At 41.1% G+C, this 21631-nt stretch overlaps 2 protein-coding genes and 1 long non-coding RNA gene across 11 annotated transcripts in view; 2 read left to right on the top strand and 1 right to left on the bottom strand.

The window, feature by feature from the left end:
* The window catches only part of LOC109864828 (E3 ubiquitin-protein ligase RNF130-like), a 120801-nt gene extending 109118 nt beyond the window's left edge, over positions 1-11683 (top strand). For 4 of the 6 annotated variants that reach the window (XM_031798110.1, XM_020452812.2, XM_020452810.2 and 1 more), the window contains 3 exons: positions 1344-1566; positions 3762-3855; positions 4566-4904. In XM_031798110.1, the coding sequence (XP_031653970.1) occupies positions 1344-1566; positions 3762-3855; positions 4566-4584 (336 nt within the window). In that variant the 3' untranslated portion in view covers positions 4585-4904. Of the gene's footprint in view, positions 1-1343; positions 1567-3761; positions 3856-4565; positions 4905-6134 lie in introns of those variants that run through there. The other 2 variants (XM_020452811.2, XM_031798109.1) reach the window with 1 other exon arrangement.
* On the bottom strand, positions 9455-12641 carry LOC109864830 (uncharacterized). The gene is made up of 2 exons (XR_002251500.2): positions 12558-12641; positions 9455-12329 (listed from the first exon to the last, which is right to left on the bottom strand). It is a non-coding gene; the product is annotated as an uncharacterized LOC109864830 (long non-coding RNA).
* Positions 12642-12727: 86 nt separating this feature from the next.
* The window catches only part of LOC109864827 (TBC1 domain family member 9B), a 43799-nt gene continuing 34895 nt past the window's right edge, over positions 12728-21631 (top strand). Inside the window, exons 1-2 of one of the 4 annotated variants that reach the window (XM_031798107.1) lie at positions 12728-13334; positions 20589-20699. In XM_031798107.1, coding sequence (XP_031653967.1) covers positions 13217-13334; positions 20589-20699 — 229 coding nt within the window. In that variant the 5' untranslated portion in view covers positions 12728-13216. The remainder of the gene's footprint in view (positions 13335-20588; positions 20700-21631) is intronic. The other 3 variants (XM_020452805.2, XM_020452806.2, XM_020452807.2) reach the window with 3 other exon arrangements.

Here is a 21631-nt window from a genome sequence, read left to right as displayed (position 1 = left end):
ATTCCTCTAACCGTTGTGTTTAACCACTAGCCATAACATTCCTCTAACCGTTGTTTAACCACTAGCCATAACATTCCTCTAATCCTTGTTTAACCACTAGCCATAACATTCCTCTAATCCTTGTTTAACCACTAGCCATAACATTCCTCTAATCCTTGTTTAACCACTAGCCATAACATTCCTCTAATCCTTGTTTAACCACTAGCCATAACATTCCTCTAATCCTTGTTTAACCACTAGCCATAACATTCCTCTAATCCTTGTTTAACCACTAGCCATAACATTCCTCTAATCCTTGTTTAACCACTAGCCATAACATTCCTCTAATCCTTGTTTAACCACTAGCCATAACATTCCTCTAATCCTTGTTTAACCACTAGCCATAACATTCCTCTAATCCTTGTTTAACCACTAGCCATAACATTCCTCTAATCCTTGTTTAACCACTAGCCATAACATTCCTCTAATCCTTGTTTAACCACTAGCCATAACATTCCTCTAATCCTTGTTTAACCACCAGCCATAACATTCCTCTAATCCTTGTTTAACCACTAGCCATAACATTCCTCTAACCATTGTGTTTAACCACTAGCCATAACATTCCTCTAACCGTTGTTTAACCACTAGCCATAACATTCCTCTAATCCTTGTTTAACCACTAGCCATAACATTCCTCTAAACGTTGTGTTTAACCACTAGCCATAACATTCCTCTAATCCTTGTTTAACCACTAGCCATAACATTCCTCTAATCCTTGTTTAACCACTAGCCATAACATTCCTCTAATCCTTGTTTAACCACTAGCCATAACATTCCTCTAACCATTGTGTTTAACCACTAGCCATAACATTCCTCTAACCGTTGTTTAACCACTAGCCATAACATTCCTCTAATCCTTGTTTAACCACTAGCCATAACATTCCTCTAAACGTTGTGTTTAACCACTAGCCATAACATTCCTCTAACCGTTGTGTTTAACCACTAGCCATAACATTCCTCTAACTGTTGTGTTTAATTAACACTAGCCATAACATTTCTCTAACCGTTGTTTAATTAACACTAGCCGTAACATTCCTCTAACCGTTGTGTTTAACCACTAGCCGTAACATTCCTCTAACCGTTGTGTTTAACCACTAGCCGTAACATTTCTCTAACCGTTGTTTAATTAACACTAGCCGTAACATTCCTCTAACCGTTGTGTTTAATTAACACTAGCCGTAACATTCCTCTAACCGTTGTGTTTAATTAACACTAGCCATAACATTCCTCTAACCGTTGTGTTTAATTAACCACTAGCCATAACATTCCTCTAACCGTTGTGTTTACTCCCCTACCCCCTTTAGCCCAACCTGCCGTGCGTGGACAACGTCGGCTTCGACATGGACCACAGGATAGGACGCAGCCAGACGATGGCCAGCCAGCGGACAGCCCTGGTGGACCTGTCCAGTGAGACATCCATCAGCCTGGAGCCCCTGCAGCAAGGCCACCCCGGCACTGGACCCCAGATCCCCTCAGAGAGCGGAGAGCTCACCCCCCGCACCGGAGAGATCAACATCGCCGTCACCAGTAAGCAGCTTCCGCCCTGGACAACCTTTCTAGTCTTCAACTCAAGTTTAGATTTTATTTCAAATGACTTTATTGATATGAAAGGTTACATTCAGCATTAGAAAATCAGAACACACTGTGACCCATGCACCTACTTCAAGTTTCTCATCGTTTTATTTGATCCTTGCAAATCAGGGCGGCAGGTAGCTTGACGGTTAGCGCATTGGGCCAGTAACTGAAAGGTCGCTAGTTCAAATCCCTGAGCTGGCAAGGGGGAACATTTTGTTGATGTGCCCTTGAGCAAGGCACCTAACCCTAATTGCTCCAGGGTCACTGTTGATAATGGCAGACCCTGGCTGTGACCCCAATCTCCGAGTGTGTCTCAGGGAGAGTTGGGATATGCAAAAAAAAAAACATTTCCAATTCACACATGCGTATAATGCACACTTGTATCTGTGTAAAGTGGGACAAATATAAACATCCATCAAATGTATATAATTATTATGGAAGCGGAACATAGGAATAAATCAAATGTAGCCTTTTCATAGTTCTAACTTGTTATGCAATTTAAATTAGGTTAAACTAAAGGCAAAATTATAATTCTGAACCACTTGCGCGCGCACACACACACATACACTCAAAAGATAGATCCTAAATCCCTCCCTGCCCTTTTATCCCTCCCTTCACTAAAAGTGAGATTAGTGGAATTCCGTTTTGTCAGCAAAAAGACAACCACTTTTAAAAGGATTTACACGACAACCTCTGGATCCTCTCCTGCTCTCTTTCTCTCTGTATCTTTGTCTTTGACTCATTTAGATTTCAGTCTCCTTTCACTCTTTCCCTTGACCTTGGACACAGACCCCCCACCCCCCAGAGACTTGTCTCTTGTAGGTCACATTGCTCCCTGCACCCTCCTCTGACTCCCCGCTGCCACTGTCTGTTTAATCCATAATCCCTATCCAACTGATCCTCACCCCAACCATGAGAAGGCAAAATGCACAACTAACCTAAGATGACCTCTTGAACCACAATCTGTTTTACTGTGCATAACTATTTATGAAGGAGGGGAAGATGTGATTTCACAGCACTGCACCAAAAAGATAAGAACATGCACTGCAGTTATTGCAGTACTACTACTTGTTTATTACTGCAGTACTCCTTGTTTATCATTCTTTCACTTATAGCTAGTAATTATAATTCAGTAATGCATACGGTGTTGCTACCATGTTGTTATGCTGTGTTGCTACCATGCTGTGTGTCATGTGTTGCTGTCTTGCTATGTTGTTGTCTTATGTCTCTCTTTATGTAGTGTTGACTCTCTTGTTGTGATGTGTGTTTTGTCCTCGATTTTTATTGTATTGATTATTATTTAAAAAAATTATATCCCAGGACCCCGTCCCCACAGGAGGCCTTTTGCCTTATGGTAGGCCATCATTGTAAATAAGAATTTGTTCTTAACTGACCTGCTTAGTTAAATAAAGATTAAATCAATAAATAAAATAAAACATCAATTTGAATGAATGGCTGATCCTGTGAGTAGTTCATAATCTGAATAATAGTGAATAAGATTTGTTAGATAACTCTTAATACCTAAACCTGTTTCAGGATAGGCCTACTTTCATAAATTCATTGAAGTCAGTCTTCTATAAATCCACCCAATTTCTGCTGTTGAATAATGTGACCCAGGTTTCTCTCATTTCTGGTAAACTTCAAAGGGCTCCTATAGTGAAAGTCATGCCTGTTCTCTTTCAATGTGGACAGTTTTACTTGACTTTTCTCCATTTAAAGAGACTGCACTTTACGTTAGTAACGTGCAGTGTAGATGGACATAGATGTGCCTCGGTTTCTCTTTTTGTCGTAGTTGGATACGTCTGCAGTGTGGATGCATGTGTGGATGGCTTGCGGTGTGGATGTGTTTTGTGCCTGTATGTACATAACGGTCTTTACGCTATGCCCATGCTTCCAGGTCTTTCTCTTCGGTCTTCAAGCTTGTCCTGGTGAATGTCTCCTTTCTCCTGCCTCTCTCCGTGTCGCTCTCCTCTGGATATATCTCTGGATCTCAAGGACGTCTTTTCTTTATCTCTTAGTTTTCCTGACTTTACTGCTGGTTTTCAAAGAGGAAAGATCTTTTGTGTTTTCCTGTTTGGCCTCGTCGTTTTAACCCAATGCATGTTGGGCTGCAATGACCCCCCCCCCCCCTTTCCTTTTATTGACAGAGGAGTGGTTTATAATCGCCAGCTTCGGCCTTCTCAGCACTCTCACTCTGTGCTTTATGATCATCAAGGCCACAGCCAGCTTCTCCAGCCCTGAGTGAGTACCACCATACACTCCCAGAATTCAATACATTCAATATGTCTACTCCTTAATTACATTTCAATCAAGCCTATTGATTAAGCTTGAGTCATAGATTATTGTTGTCTATTTCATTTCTGCTTAACTAAGCCCGTATCCAGGGCTATACTTCTTGATTTGTGGATATCGGAAAATTGGCTCAACTCAGGCTACTTTGAACCATTGTCAAGACAATGGAGTTTGGATATTGTCCAGACAGATGCAAAACAGTCAGACGAGTATTCAAATTTGTCGAACTTCCATTTCCATGAATTTACTCAACTTGGATCGCAGCTAACATAAATCTAAATACTTTAACAGCACAATTGTTTCATACTGTACAATATATGTGTACTAAAGTTAAGTACAGTTGACATGGGTACTGGCATGTATCTGATACAGAGAGAGTTTGAAAAGTAATGAAATATTGGATTGTGAATGTTTCCACATGAACTAACAAGGATACTGTATAAAGTAACACGGAAGGCTCCATCCATCCCCATCCAATACTTCAAAAGTATTAGAGCTAAGTGCCTTAACACGAGAAAATCATGGTTTAAAAGAAAATTAAAAGTATTTTTTTCCCCCCATCAATTACATTCCCCTTCTCTGTTCCTACGTGTCTTTAATGCTCTCTTTCTTCTGCTACCTTTTCTAACATTGTTCATTTCCTCTTCCTTCTCTTTCAGCCTGGAGTGGGAGAAGTGAAGATGATCGCCTTATTGCCCCTCTCGATCCTTTCTCTGGCGCAGCCTCATGGCAATGTTGCCTTCTTCTGCCATATGTTTCTGTATTGTATTTTGTAAGCTTGTACTACTGTACTGACTGAGCCTGGCTGTAATTGTTTTTAGTGGTTGTAATAGGGCAAAGCGCTTTGAGACATTAAATCTTCCCTCCTTTTGACTTGTTATATTCTCTTTCGTAATCAATACTTTCCGCGTGAGTGTGAATTTCTATATTTAATGAAAGACACCTATCACTCTTGTGCTCCTGAACCAGACACACCTCGCAATAAAAGGTTGAAATGTCATGTTCTTCTTTGCTCATTCATGACCTTGACTTGAAAATACACTATGACTGACCAGGTGAATCCAGGTGAAAGCTATGATCCCTTATTGATGTCACTTGTTAAATCCACTTCAATCAGTATAGAGGAAGGGGAGGAAACAGCTTAAAGAATTGATTATGCCTTGAAGACATTTGAGAAATGGATTGTGCATGTGTGACATTGAGGGTGAATGGGCAAGCCAAAATATTTAAGTGCCTTTGAATGGGGTATGGTAGTAATATTGCAACTCAATATTAGGAAGGTGTTCCTAATGTTTGGTATACTCTGTGTATTTGGTTGTAATGCAGCACTATCCCCAGTTGGTGGCACTATTTCTTAGCGATTACAGTACAGGTCTATCCTCCCACATCAGAATCGTATCAGGTCACAACTTCCACATATCTCTGCTTAGCTCTTGTTCAGGCTGGCCTAAATGATATAGATAATTAGTGTGAATCAAAGGACGGTCTGGGTGATCTTCCATGTATCACTCTCTTGACTTGAGGTTGTATAGCATGTTGAGGATCTTTGAAGATTCACAATGGGCAATTCCACAGTTAGGGAATGATGCAGAGACTCAGATTTTCCACTTTAAAATGTATGCCAAACAAAAACCAATGATTGCAAAGTTAAACAAACCATACAACTCCATGCACAAGGATGACTTTTAGACATTTTCCCAATAAATACATATTTACTTGAAGAACAGTGCAGATGCAAGGTTTGGTAACAGAATGACGGCACCAACAGCACAAACCATCATTCTATTACCAAACTTGGCATCCGCACTGTTCGTTATGTAAATATTTTTTTGTCAAATTTTCAGTGGAAATTGTTAAAAGTAGTCCTTGTTCACAGTTTGCTTCATGGTTTGTTTAACTTTGCAATAAGTGTTTTTTGTTTTGGCATACGTTTAAAGTGGAAAATCGGAGTCACAGCATCTTTCTGTTACTGTGGAATTGCCTTAATGTCACTGTTCAGTTTGACCTCACCCACCCGCACATTATTACTCAACTGTAAATGTCGATCATGGTGTCCAATCCCAGTGTCTCCTGCAATAATGTTTACAGATGCCAAGAAAAAATGATTACGTGTGAATAATACCTTTGTTTATGGTACTAGCATCAGCTTTTCTAGTTAGGAATCTTACTGACAGATGTCATGTTTCTTGGTGTCACTGACATTGACATCTTCCCATGTTTCTTTGCAGGTGGCCACTTCTTCAACCGGAACTCCCTGTCCCCACTCAGTTTGGTCTGTGAGATGGAGCTACCTGACACCCAGGCATCGCTCGACCGCTATGATGACAAGTCGTGAGGGTCGTCGCCATGGTTTCGACCCCCCGGCACGACAGCCTTGACTAACCTGTGGAGCAATGACATGACATCAGATATTTTCTACCAGTGCAGAATGTACTATTATTGCCAGTCAAAAAGAAGAGGGGGGATTATCGTCCTCTATTCTCCCCCTGGTTAGATATTCAGTAAAGTCCTTCCTTGACACTTTCATTTCAACAACTGACTCTGACATCTGTTTCTAGATGCGGTAGTGGGGAATTAGCCCTTTCTAGTCTTACTTTGCAGGATCTCGGCGTATCGTCCATTTCAAGTGTGCTAGAAATAATAAACCACTTGTTAGTGCAGCCTACAATAAATCTGTATATATGATTACCAAACCGTCATTTAATTTCGCTTCCTTTGGCTCTAATGCAGTAAGAAAGGTATCTTTCTTCCCTGGTGGACCAGTTGGCTCTGTTGTATTTACTATGCTGCCTAAACGACAGTGGAGAGGATATTTTGACTGGTGGGACATGTCCAGGCATGCCTAGTCTCTCCCTCTATATGGCCATGCCTCAAGTGACTGGTGTAATGCACCCACCATGGTGACTGGGTTCAAGAATAAGACCAGTGGAACAATGGACATGCTGATGCAACATTCTGAACTCTGTGAAAAGCAGTATTACTTCCCTATAGCAAAACCAATGTCTCTGTATAAAAATTTGAAGAAAAAAAATACATTTTAACGTGTACTTAAAGCCTATGAAATACCCAGATCGTGTATTAATCACCCCGTGTGTGTGTGTGCACAGTACCAGTCAAAAGTTTGGCCACACCTAAGGTTTTTTTTTATTTTTTACTATTTTCTACATTTTAGAATGATAGTAAAGACGTCAAAACTATGAAATAACACATGGAATCATGTAGTAACCAAAAAAAGTGTTAAACAAATCAACTATATTATATTTGAGTCTTCAAAGTAGCCACCCTTTGCCTTGATGACAGCTTTGCACACCATTGTTATTCTCTCAACCAGCTTCACCTGGAATGCTTTTCCAACAGTCTTGAAAGAGTTCCCACACATGCTGAGCACTTGTTGGCTGCTTTTCTGCGGTCCAACTCATCCCGAACCATCTCAGAAGGGTTGAGGTCAGGTGATTGTGAGGCCAGGTCATCTGATACAGCACTCCATCACTCTCCTTCTTGGTCAAATAGCCCTTACACAGCCTGGAGCTGTGTTTTGGGTCTTTAAAAAATAAAATAAAAAAAATAAAAAATACTAGGCAAGTCAGTTAAGAACAAATTCTTATTTTCAATGATGGCATAGAAACAGTGGGTTAACTGCCTGTTCAGGGGCAGAACGACAGATTTGTACCTTGTCAGCTCAGGGATTCAAACTTGCAACCTTTCGGTTACTAGTCCAACGCTCTAACCACTAGGCTACCCTGCCGCCCCATTGTCCTGTTGAAAAACAAATGATACTCCCTCTAAGTGCAAACTAGATGGAATGGCTTATTGCTGTGGTAGCCATGCTGGTTAGATGTGCCTTGAATTCTAAATAAATCACTGGCAGTGTCGCTAGCAAAGCACCCCCACACCTCATCCTCCATGCTTCACGGTGTGAACCACACAAACAGAGATCATCCGTTCACCTACTCTGTGTCTCACAAAGACACGGCGGTTGGAACCAAAAATCTCTCCTTGTGTTTCTTGGCCCAAGCAAGTCTCTCTTATTCTTATTGGTGTCCTTTAGTAGTGGTTTCTTTGCAGCAATTTGACCATGAAGGCCTGATCCACACAGTTTCCAACAGTTGATGTTGAGATGTGTCTGTTACTTGAACTGAAGCATTTATTTGGGCTGCAATCTGTGGTGCACTTAACTCTAATGAACTTATCCTCTGCAGCAGAGGTAACTCTGGGTCTTCCTTTCCTGTGGCATTCCTCATGAGAGCCAGTTCATCATAGCACTTGGTTTTTGCAACTGCACTTGAAGAAACTTTCAAAGTTCTCAATGTTCTGTATTAACTGAGCTTCATGTCTTAAAGTAACGATCAACTGTCGTTTCTCTTTGCTTATTTGAGCTGTTCTTGCCATATAATGGACTCAGCCCTATTTGGTAAAAGACCATATTCTGTATACCACCCCTACCATGTGGCAACACAGGTGATTAGCTCAAAAGCATTAGGAAGGAAAGAAATTCCACAAATTAACTTTTAACAAGACACACCTGTTAATTGAAATGCATTACAGGTGACCTCATGACGCTGTTTGAGAAATGCCAATAATGTGCAAAGCTGTCATCAAGGCAAAGGGTGGCTACATTGAAGAATCTCGAATATAACAGTTTTTGATTTGTTTAACACCTTTTTGGTTACATGTGTGATTTCATAGTTTTGATGTCTTCACTATTATTCTACAATGTAGAAAATAGTAAAAAATAAAAACCCTTGAATAAGTAAGTGTCCAAACTTTTGACTGGTACTGTGTATGTATGTATATACACACACACACACAGTATACAATCTATATACATTATATCTCTAAACCGGCCTCTTGAAGTACTGTTTGTTTTCCTTTCACAATCTTGTACAAGCAAAATGGGTGAAAGGGTTTGTCCTCTGTTCTTGTTGTCCCCTTGTGTTATCTTTATCTGATATTTGCGATGATGTAACACGTGGAGGGGAGTATGTCAGCTTCAGGTCACTGTGTTACATACAGCACTGCCTCAGCATTAAAAGTGTAATTATTGCCTATGTCCTGTTGATGCCCATTCCAATGTGTGCCGCTTCTTCATGAAACACAGCCCAATGTTATTAACATTTCAGCTGGAGTTTGGAGAAGATTCTATTTATCTATTCAGATTAAATCAATTCTTAACACAGTGTGGTGAAAGTGTATGGTGATGAGCTTGATGCTCCTTTCCAATAAGTAGAGGGTCTAGTGGCACGATGGTCGGTACTTGATTGCCATTTGACAAATATAAATATACATAATAATCTAATGTAGACAGGCCTACCTGCACTGTATCTGCAAGCTGTTTGCTAGAGCGCAGATGCCAAGACCAGAGTAGGTACGGTACATATGCTATTTAATGCAACAGTTTGTGACAACTATCGGTTGTTGAGAACGTGATAGAAACGCATTGAACTTTTGATTTTTATTCGGTACATGAAAACTTAAACAAAAAAGTACATTTTGTGTGCACTACGTCATCACACATTGACTTTCATCCGCAACAAAACCGTTTGGTGGAAATACACCACTGTTGAATATTTGCATGAAAATCTGTTGCCAAGTAGATGGAAACCTAGTTATAGGGAGCGTTCATTGGCATAATGAATTTGGGGCATGATTTGGCATTAAATCAAATGCCATAACATTTTTGGAATTTTAGAATCTTTGTCTAATTTGTATTGGTAATTATTAATACTCAAAGATTATCTTTAAAAAATATACTGAACAAAAATATACATGCAACATGTAAAAGTGTTAGTCTCATGTTTCTTGAGCTGAAATAAAAGATCCCAGAAATGTCCAAACGCACCAAAGGTTTCTCTAAAATGTTGTGCACAAATGTGTTTACATCCATGTTAGTGAGCATTTTTCCTTTGCCAAGATAATCCACAGGTGTGGCATATCAAGAAGATGATTGAACAGCATGATCATTACACATGTGCACCTTGTGCTGGGGACAAATGGGCACTCTAAAATGTGCAGTTTTGTCACACAACACAATGCCACAGCTTGCAATTGGCATGCTGACTGCCGGAATGTCCACCAGAGCTGTTGCCAGAGAATTGAATGTTCATTCCTCTATCACAAGATGCCTCCAACATCGTTTTAGAGAATTTGGCAGTATGTCCAACCGGCTTCACAACTGCAGACGATGTGTAACCATTCCAGCCCAGGACCTCCACATCCAGCTTCTTCACCTGTGGAATCATCTGAAACCAACTACCTGGAGAGCTGATGAACTGAGGAATATTTATGTCTGTAATATAGCCCTTTCCTTGGGAAAAACTCATTCTGATTGACTGAGCCTGGCTCCCAAGTGGCTGGGCCTATGCCGTTCCCAGGCCCATCCATGGTTGTGCCCCTGCCCAGTCATGTCAAATCCATAGATTAGGGCCTAATTTATTTATTTCAATTGACTGATTTCCTCTTATGAACTGTAACTCAGTAAAATCTTTTAAATTGTTGGATATTGCATTTATATTTTTGTTCAGTATACTATGTTACGTCTAGTCTGAGGCCAGACTGAATAAACTGCATTGTTTCATAAGTCATAGTTGGAGGATCACACACCATATGATTGCGTGACTCCAAGTTTACTGCTATTAATATAAATATTTGCACATAAAGGCATTTCCGCCACCATTTGTCGCATAATTAATTACACCGATGCAAAAATATCACACCATGTCGAACAAACAAATGATCAGTCGGCATTTATACAATTGTACCGAAACTACCATCAGAGCTGTCATTTGTTTTATATTTCTTTTAGTTTCACTTTGTTAAGTTTTGAACTCAAAGTCCAGAACATAAAAACTGTGCAGGGAAAGTGGTTTGTGATTACATTTTCACTTAACCCATTTAATCTCAAATTTTTCCCAGACATGAAAATATCCAAATCAAGTGTCATAGTAATAACCCTTTGAAATAATCAATCATTATTTTTTTTACATTTTCATGTAAAAGTAGGTGAAAGTGTATTGTGACCGGTGGGATAATGTTATGTATACTGAATTAACATTTCTCCTTGGCAGTCATCAAAATTATTATATATCCCAGCCCAGTTATTAACTCATTTTAAACTCTGTCACTGGCAGTCCCCAATATTGCCACTAGAATGCCCCATCACATTCTAGTGTGATTATTTTACATATCAAAAACCCTTATACAAAACCCCCATCAAAATACCTTATACAACACCGATATGAATACTGAGAGCAAAGACAAAGAAACAAAACAACCATCAACGTATTTCAACATTGTTACTTTTGTGCAACATGTATTGAGACATGAATATTGTTACTTTAACATTTGAACTTGTACTTTAGTGCAATATTCATTTTAACATTGTCATTGTGACATTTTAGTGCAACACTCACTAACAACTGTATAGCAGTCGTGTGATTTATTTCCACTGAACATAAAGGTAACATTTAGGATAGAAGTAGCCTGTAGAACATGCATTCAAGTAGAGGCCTATGCTAAACAAAATAATATATATATACACATAAAAAGCACCACATTGAGTGCATATATATATATATAAAATAGAGGTAGGCTTCAGAACCAAGTGCATGATTAGTTTGTGCATCACTATTTTGAAACACGATCAGTCAGACCTGTCATACAGTATGTCGAATCAATTGACCTTTACCCCCAAAAACTTCTTTTTCGTCTACTTTTATTTTCTTCCAAGAGTCTGTTGTACTGCTTCTTCTCACCCTTTATCCACTTTTCTATTTTTCTTTTTCGGCCCTTTTTCATTCTCCTTTTCTACTGTCCATGGTATATCTTGAAGCACTCAATGTACAGTGGCGCTTTGCATTTCTCACTTGCATAGGTAGTGCGTTTGTCACAATAACGACATCTCTGGAACCGGTGCATCATGTTGATTGGCCAGTAAGAAGCTTTGTCATATCTTGCCTGATCTTCAACAGTAACAGCCAGTAAAGATCTCCTTCCGTGTCTCAGTGGTTTCTTGCCAAACTTTTGCACATTTGGACTGTATACTTTGTGGTTTGGAATCACATCGGTGGCAGGCATCTTTGATCGTTTGAACACTCAATCTTTATTTCTGACCACTTGCAGCTTTTCCCCTGGCTGACCCCTCGGTCAGGTAGAGGCCCTTGGCTCTTCATTATTAACAATGGGGGGTGGATAGGTCATCATCCCTGATAATGTTGTTCCTGTCATGATCTGTTTGCATAGGATCAGCATATGCATTCAACAGCCTGGCTGGCAAATGGCCTGTCCATAGTCCATATTTGACCCGTCACTATCACAATCACGGAGGACAGCATCTTTCTCATTATGAGGGATAATTGCAATGTTTGCATGCCTTGTCTGGGCAGTCACCTAGATCCAACATATCCAGAACTTGACTCAAAGTGAAACTAAAAGAAAGAACAGAGTAGAAAGTTAGGTAGAACAAGAACTATGCATGTGTATACCTAGATGCACTGTTATCCCACCGGTCACTATTGTTGCCGTCAACATGTTTACACATTCGATGACTGAACAAAGTTGAATAATTGCAAATCCATATATCAATACTAGACACTTTAAAGATGATGTGTACCAAAAATCCTTGTCCCATCTTTATGTTAACATACTTTACTAACCTTTTGTTTGGGAGCTTTGATGCAGCCATCGTCTTCTCATGGTGCAACCAGGAAGTAAACAGCTCTGGTCATGTGACAAATTACACTAACATGTGACACTGCACATATTTCATTGGGACCCTTTATCATTTCAATACTTGCTGTGAATGCATTGATACATACACATTTTAGAGCCTTATAACTGAAAAGTTTTTTACGGTCACGATTGTCACTGATTGGATTAAATATGTTAAATTGATACAGTGAGTCAAGCAGCGATGTACACTATGATATGAGCGTAAAGTGGACGTGTTTACGTAAAAGTAGAAAGCGACCAGTTTCGAGGGTCGTCACTAGTTATCCCAGCCTATTTCTACAATTACTCTTCTTAAAATTGAATGTTAAACCTGACCTTAATCACACCACTGCTAGCCCTAACGTTAAATCAAGTTTTGTTTCCACGAATTTTTACGATATACTCTTTTGGCTTTGTGGCTGTGGTAACTAGTGTAAACCGTTTTCGAGTAGACAACAGCAGAGCAACCAGCTGCACAGACGGACATGAACTCAAAACAGCAGGCAACACGTCTGCAAAACATGCTTGTGTGAAGTCGCTTACCGTACACTTTGCACCATAATATCCAACAATAAGTGTGTAATTTGGAAAAAGCTTATTCAAAATGTGGATAACCCCAGAGGAGGTGTTGCTTGCCAACGCTCTGTGGGTGAGCGAAAGGGCGAACCCCTTCTTCATTCTCCAGAGGAGAAAGGGCCATGGCAAAGGAGGGGGCATCACTGGTAACTATACAATAACATTATTTGGTTTACAATTGCTCTCATGTTTATGAAAATGTAATTTGCGTTGGCTAATGTAATGAGGGATTTAGCTAACGTTAGCTAGAAAGCTTGGTGTTTTAGCAAGGTAACGTTAGCTAGCGCGCAGGCTAGCTGTTGATGTTGACGTGTAAAGTGGAGCTGGCTAACCAAGCTAGCGCGTTGTTTTTTCTTCGTCTGCAGCTACTACTAACTAACATCGTTGATAGGTTTTATTTGCTGGAAGTATGTGCATTTTCTCACATGCACCACTAAACAGTACACATAGCTAGTAAACTATGTCAGCCTAACCAACCCAATACTGTTTGATTGCGGACCCAAATTCGGGGCGTTCTTGCATTTAGGTATTTCTGCATTTTAGGAACGCCCCCTCCGGCATACAATTAGTTCCATCATAAACGACCCCATCTCCCGAACATCCCATTGGTTCCTGCATATACGAAAACTTTCTCTCGCTGTCATCAACAGAACTGCCGTAAAACAGTGCACTGACCAGCAAGGGGGCGAAGGCCACTGTCTACCTGCGTCGTTCCCTCTAGTTCCTCAGGTACAGAGCAGGCCGGGACAACACTGCTAGCCGACCATGTGAGCACAAGGTGTCGCTCCCGCCTATTGTGTATCGGAGTCCCCAAGGACAAGCTAGCTAACGTTAGTCCTTCACTCCCACCTGCTAAAGGACACTGTCTACTGTTGTCGCCCTCGACTATTCTTCTGTGGGTTTTATTGCCGTTTGGCATCCAACGTTATGGTACCTACCGTACCGACGTTATGGCAGTCAAGCAATGCATTCCGCAAAGAGTTGTTTACAATCTAGTCTTGTAGTGGCCACAGCCAGAGCTAGTTTCAAATTTATCAATAAATAATCTTATTTGAATGCCTAGCAATCAACATATGTACATTGTTTAAAGCAGTGGTTCTCAACTGGTTTTGCTTGGGGACCCACATTTGACAATGACAATTGAGTCGTGATGCGATACTATGGACTGTTGATAATCCCATTTTGGAATGTTGTATTGCTGCTGCCTTATTGGGCAGGCTTCACTTGCAAAATCACGGTCTACTCTTATAGTATTAAAGTCATTACATAGCCATATTAACTGAGAGAACATTTATTGTGAATTCAAGAATAAGCCATTTTAATTAGGAGACCAGTTCAGGAGTGGGGTGTAATACATTATCAGACTCGGAACATGACATCAAAACCAGTTCAATAATGTTAATGAACAGTAACACAACAGTTTTTAAAATAGAAAAAAACAGCAATCATTAGGAATTCTTAATCATCAATTACCATGTGAATAGTTTCACAACCGTAAAAAATTTTTTTTTAAAGGTGTACGTTTTTAACCAGTTTAATAAAATGTAATATGAATGTCATGTATTAATGAACAATAATACTTAAGGCAATAAATAGGCCATGGTGGCAAAGTAATTACAATAAAGCAATTAAACACTGGAATGGTAGGGTGTGCAGAAGATGAATGTGCAAGTAGAGATACTGGGGTGCAAAGGAGCAAGATAAATAAAGTATGGGGATGAGGTAGATTGGATGGGCTATTTACAGATGAGCTATGTACAGGTGCAGTGAGCTGCTCTGACAGCTGGTGCTTAAAGCTAGTGAGGGAGGTAAGAGTCTCCAACTTCAGAGATTTTTGCAGTTCGTTCCAGTCATTGCCAGCAGAGAACTGGAAGGAGAGGCAGCCAAAGGAAGAATTGTCTTTGGGGGTGACCAGTGAGATATACCTGCTGGAGCGCGTGCTACGGGTGGGTGCTTCAATGGTGACCATTGAGCTGAGATAAGGCGGGGCTTTACCTAGCAGACTTGTAGATGACCTGGAGCCAGTGGGTTTGGCGACAAGTATGAAGCGAGGGCCAGCCAACGAGAGCATACAGGTCGCAGTGGTGGGTAGTATATGGGGCTTTGGTGATAAAACGGATGGCACTGTGATAGACTGCATTCAATTTGTTGAGTAGAGTGTTGGATGCTATTTTGTAAATGACATCGCCGATGTCGAGGATCGGTAGGATGGTCAGTTTTACAAGGGTATGTTTGGCAGCATGAGTGAATCATGCTTTGTTGCAAAATAGGAAGCCAATTCTAGATTTAATTTTGGATTGGAGATGTTTAATGTGAGTCTGGAAGGAGAGTTTACAGTCTAACCAGACACCTAGGTATTTGCAGTTGTCCACATATTCTAAGTCAGAACCGTCCAGAGTAGTGATGCTGGACGGGCGGCAGGTGCAGGCAGCGAACGGTTGAAGAGCATGCATTTAGTTTTACTTGCATTTAAGAGCAGTCGGAGGCCACGGAAGGAGAGTTGTATGGCATTGAAGCTCATCTGAAGGTTAGTTAACAGTGTCCAAAGAAGGGCCAGAGGTATACAGAATGGTATCGTATGCGTAGAGGTGGCTCAATGAATCACCAGCAGCGAGAGCGACATCATTGATGTATACAGAGAAGAGAGTCAGCCCGAGAATTGAACCCTGTGGCACCCCCAAAGAGACTGCAAGAGGTCTGGACAACAGGCCCTCCGATTTGACATACTGAACTCTATCTGAGAAGTCGTTGGTGAACCAAGCGAGGCAATCATTTGAGAAACCAAGGCTGTTGAGTCTGCCAAAAACAATGTGGTGATTGACAGAGTCGAAAGCCTTAGCCAGGTCGATGAATACGGCTGCACAGTAATGTCTCTTATTGATGGCGATTATGATATTGTTTAGGACCTTGAGCGTGGCTGAGGTGCACCCATAACCAGCTCTGAAACCAGATTGCATAGCGGAGAAGGTACGGTGAGATTCGAAATGGTCAGTAATCTGTTTGTTAACTTGGCTTTCAAAGACCTTAGAAAGGCAGGGTAGAATAGACATCGGTCTGTAGCAGTTTGGGTCTAGAGTGTCTCCCCCTTTGAAGAGGGGGATGACCGCGGCAGCTTTCCAATCTATGGGAATCTCAGACGATACGAAAGAGAGGTTGAACAGGTTTGTAATAGGGGTTGCAACAATTTCGGCAGATAATTTTAGAAAGAGAGGGTCCAGATTGTCTAGCCCGGCTGATTTGTAGGGGTCCACCAAGCACCCAAGTCACAACGATAAGACAGCTGACTTTTTTAAAGAAGATGTCGATATCTGGTGGCCTCAAGACCCATTGAAGAACGTTTGCACGGTACAAGAAAATGCACTTCGCGCATCATACCTTGTACCCCAGCACATTGCTAAGTGCATAAAAGCTTACACCAGCGCAGAGGATTTCATACTCCCTGCTGCGATTGATATGTGCACTGAAATCTTGGGAGAGTCAGCCCCCAACAAACTTAACTATACCCCTATCCAATGACACCATGAGGAGGAGAATCAAGGACATGTCTGAGGACATAACGCGCCAGACATCAGAGCGTATCAGTGAAAATGGCCATTACGCACAGCAGCTTGATGAATCCAAATATGTGGCTAACCATACAATTCTAATGGTCTATGTCAGACACGTGTCGGATACTAACTTCGAGGAGCAGTTCCTTTTTAGTGCTGATTTGCCCACCACCACCGCAGAGGCAGTCTTTAACACAATGGATATGCACCTGAGCTCCGTGGGACTGGCCTGGGATGGGTGCGTCGGTGTGACCACTGATGTGGCAGCTGCCATGACGAGAAAGCACTCCGGGGTAATAAAGCAGATCCTGGAGAGAGCACCAAGTGCGACATGGAACCACTGCTTCCTACACAGGGAGGCATTGGCAGCGAAGGACATGGTGCCTGAGCTCCACGTCACTCTCCGGGATGTGATCAAGTGTGTCAACTATATCAAAAAGAGTTCCGCGAAAAGCTTTCTAGGGATAAAGTGTTGGGTCGCTTTTATGAGCTTCGAGCAGAGATTGCCGCGAAAACTAAAAGCAGAAACAAACTGGACAGCCAGCAATACCTCAGTTTCCCTGTCAACCATCACCCCAGGCTTCAATAAACTTATCAAACTGAAGAAACACCTCCAGCTTTACCACTGATAGGCCATACGTGCGCACACACACAGACAGACAGACACATGCAATAAATAAACAGGTTAATGAGTTGTTGTTCACTATGTTAACTCTCTTATCCTACTTCATTTGCACATGCTGTTTACAGATTTTTCTACTGTATTATTGATTGTATGTTTGTTTATTTCATGTGTAGCTCTGTGTTGTTGTATGTGTCGAACTGCTTTGCTTTGTCTTGGCCAGGTCGCAGTTGCAAATGAGAACTTGTTCTCAACTTGCCTGCCTGGCTAACCTCTGGGTGTTAGGGGGCAGTATTTTCATTTTTGGAAAAAAAAACGTTCCCGTTTTGTACAGGATATTTTGTCAGGAAAAGATGCTAGAATATGCATATAATTGACAGCTTTGGATAGAAAACACTCTAACGTTTCCAAAACTGTAAAGATATTGTCTGAGTATCGAATAGATATTAGAAAAACACCTTGAGGGTGGATTCTAAACAATGTTTGCCATGTTTCTGTCGATATAATGGAGCTAATTCGGCGTTGTGGTGACCGCAATTTCCGGGCGATTTCTCAGCCAAACGTGAAGAACAAACGGAGCTATTTCGCCTACAAAAATTTTGGCTGTCTACCTGGGAGTCTCGTGAGTGAAAACATCCGAAGTTCATCAAAGGTAGGTAAACAATTTAATTTGATTGCTTTTCTGATTTTTGTGACAAGTTTGCCTGCTGCTAGCAAGGCATAATGCTATGCTAGGCTATGATAAACTTACACAAATGCTTGTCTAGCGTTGGCTGTAAAGCATATTTTGAAAATCTGACAGGGTGATTAACAAAAGGCTAAGCTGTGTTCCAATATATATCACTTGTGATTTTCATGAATAGGAATATTTTCTAGGAAGATTTATGTCCGTTGCGTTATGCTAATTAGTGTCAGATGATGATAACGTTCACGGGCTGGGCTTCACTACAGGTTAAATGAAGGTGAAAAAAAATTGAAATTGGTGTCCAGATTAGAGGTCGACCGATTAATCGGAATGGACAATTAATTAGGGACGATTTCAAGTTTTCATAACAATCGGAAATCGGTATTTTTGGGCTCCGATTTGCCACAAAAAAATATATATATATTTTATTTTTTTAATAAAATTTTCTTTTGTATACCTTTATTTAACTAGGCAAGTCAGTTAAGAACACATTCTCATTTTCAATTACGGCCTAGGAACGGTGGGTTTGGGTTAACTGCCTTGTTCAGGGGCAGAACGACAGATTTTCACCTTGTCAGCTCGGGGAACCAATCTTGCAACCTTACAGTTAACTAGTCCAACACAATAACGACCTGCCTCTCTCTCGTTGCACTCCACAAGGAGACTGCCTGTTACGCGAATGCAGTAAGCCAAGGTAAGTTGCTAGCTAGCATTAAACTTATCTTATAAAAAACAATTAATCATAATCACTAGTCAACTACACATGGTTGATGATATTACTAGATATTATCTAGCGTTTCCTGTGTTGCATATAATCTGAGCATACAAGTATCTAAGTATCTGACTGAGCGGTGGTAGGCAGAAGCAGGCGCGTAAAAATTCATTCAAACAGCACTTTCGTGCGTTTTGCCAGCAGCTCTTCGTTGTGCGTCAAGCATTGCGCTGTTTATGACTTCAAACCTATCAACTCTCGAGATGAGGCTGGTGTAACCGAAGTGAAATGGCTAGCTAGTTAGCGCGCGCTAATAGCGTTTCAAACGTCACTCGCATGGATGCTATCATAAAACACCAGATATAGGTATATCCAGTTAGTTACTAGAATAAGGGAATAACAATGTCATGTAATAAAAAAGAGCTCTTTAGAAACCTTAGGTTAGGTAGCTAGCTACTTCAACCGTTATGATTTAATTAGATTATTACTAAATTAGACCAAATCACCCCCATCTGAAAGACTACCCAGACGTCGTCAAGTCTAATTTTAAAGAGCCGAAGAACAAGCCGATTGGCATGTGTTTCTTTCTGTTTCTTATTATAAATTCAGTTTTGGAGGTGCGTTTCCTGACCGATTCCGCATTTGGTTGATAATGTTTATCCCCCATGAGACACTGTAGATGTGGAAGCCTATTTCACTTCCTCCAAATCCTCAGAATGAATCTAAGACAATTCGATAAATCTGTAATTAATTGTTATGTTTTTGCCTAGGATGTTTTAGTTGCGCAGTTTTACATCTAAGATGTTTGGTGTTTCTCAAGTAGAAGTAGATGAGATGTTATGTAAACAAAGTCGGGGTACTGTGCATGTCTGTTGCTGTCTATGCTATTTGATAGAGAGCAACCACTGCAGCTGTTCACACTATGTTAGTGGGCAAATGTACATCGTCAAATCAAAACTCAGTTTTAGATGAGACTGACTTTATGACCAAAATTATCCTATTTACACTTTGTATTCAATTTTGACACTAGAATAACTGTTTCTGACTCATGTCGATGCCACGTGGGCCGTTTTCAAAGGGATGCGTTGCTTTTTAAAGGCAGTCGCTCTTTAAAGTTACTCAACATAAGTTGGCTTTCATTCACAAGAGTTTGACATTTCCATTTGATGTAGATATTAGTCCCTGTAGTCCCTGTCTCTATTAGCCACAGCGTCACTGCCGCTGTTTTGCGGAACAGTTCTAGGAACATAAGTCTTATACTAGCCTACAGTACACCAGTTGCATGAAGACCGTAAAATGTAGGCTATGAAATTGTAAATCATGTAGAAATGTGTGAGGTGTATGTGTGCGTGTGTGTGGTGCGTGTGAAACACGTGAGTTTGAATGTCTGGCTTTGGGCCAGCAGGCGTCAGACTTCCTCAAGCTTAACAAACAGATGTCAGTTCAGATCATAGCCAAATAACCTTTGTTTACCCAGCTTAAAATCATCCATGCAAAGTAAGGACTCCTCCAGCCAGCAATACAATATTTTGGATGATTGACCCTGTAATCACCTATTGGGATTCCTGTAGGCCTATTATCTCAACTAGTCAGTTGAAACATTATAGTGAGATACTGCATCCGTATGGGTAGCCTAGCAGTTAAGAGCATTGGGCCAGTAACCTGAAAGTCGCTGGTTCAAATCCCAAGACGACTTGATGAAAAATCTGTCTGTGCCCTATTGTGAGTCGTTCTGGATATTGGATAAGAGCGTCTGCTAAATGACTCAAATGTAAATCGTGTTGTAAGGGGCATACATCGAATAGTATCCTGACTTGTGCTGCTTTTCTTCAGGCTTGTTGGTGGGCACCATGGATGTTGTCCTGGACTCCAGTGCCAGAGTGGCTCCCTATAGGATCCTGCACCAGACAGGGGACTCACAGATCTTCTGCAGCATCGCATGTGGTGGGTGCAAAACCATGCCATGACACCTCTGAATATTCTGGGACAGACAAACTTTCTTTGAAGCTAGCCTATTTAATTAAAACTGAATAAAAGCGCTAGGCATATATAAATGTGATCCATTATCATCAGGTGTTAAGAGACAATGTTCTAGGTTTATCCCATAGATATTACAACCAGTAGGTAGTGATAGCTCTGACGTCATCCACGTATTCCTATTGAAAACTCCCGATGGAGCATGAAGCCGGAAGTATTTCAATTTCAAGCGCGCCATGTTGCTGAATGGGGCTGGATGGCACCAAAAACGCTAAGGATCATGGTCGAAGTAGTCATTTTCATCCTGCCTGAGAGAGTCAACCTTAATGTCTATGGCATGAGGGCGCGAACCTCCTTGTAGCCTGCCGGTCTGTGATTGGTCTGTTTCAGCACGTGGTCCTGTGTGACGACAAATGTAGTAGTCAGAATGGATCACTATTTAATTAAATATCTACATTTGTACCAAACTATTAAATAATTCACAGTGGAGACCAGGGCTTTTGGCACCTCTAGTTCCAGAGCTTGTGGCTGAGGGGTACCGGAGCGAGAGAGAAGGCAGATGATCCCCCAAAAATTATATCCACTCCACACTCCAGTCATATTACACGCGCTCCTCGCTCCACTCCGCTCACATCCTCTCACCCCAGAACTCATGGCTGAGCGGTACCTGAGTGAAATTGGAGTGCGAGAGAAGGCCGAAGCTCCCCAATTTTTTAAAGTCTGCTCCACTCTCCAGCCAAAGTGCTTGTGACCCCAAGCTCCAGACCGGACACCGGGGGACTGGTTTATTCACATCTGTGCCAAGAATGTTAAAGTGACAAGGAGAGGAACACACTTTAGAACAGTGTTGTATTACTCAAGTCCCAATTTTCATGACTTTTAACTCGACTTGCACTCGA

This window comes from Oncorhynchus kisutch, linkage group LG19 (genome assembly GCF_002021735.2).
Source record: "Oncorhynchus kisutch isolate 150728-3 linkage group LG19, Okis_V2, whole genome shotgun sequence".
NCBI classification, from domain to species: Eukaryota; Metazoa; Chordata; class Actinopteri; order Salmoniformes; family Salmonidae; genus Oncorhynchus; species Oncorhynchus kisutch.
Note: the sequence above shows the minus strand (reverse complement) of the source record. Positions and strands in the feature narration are given on the sequence as shown.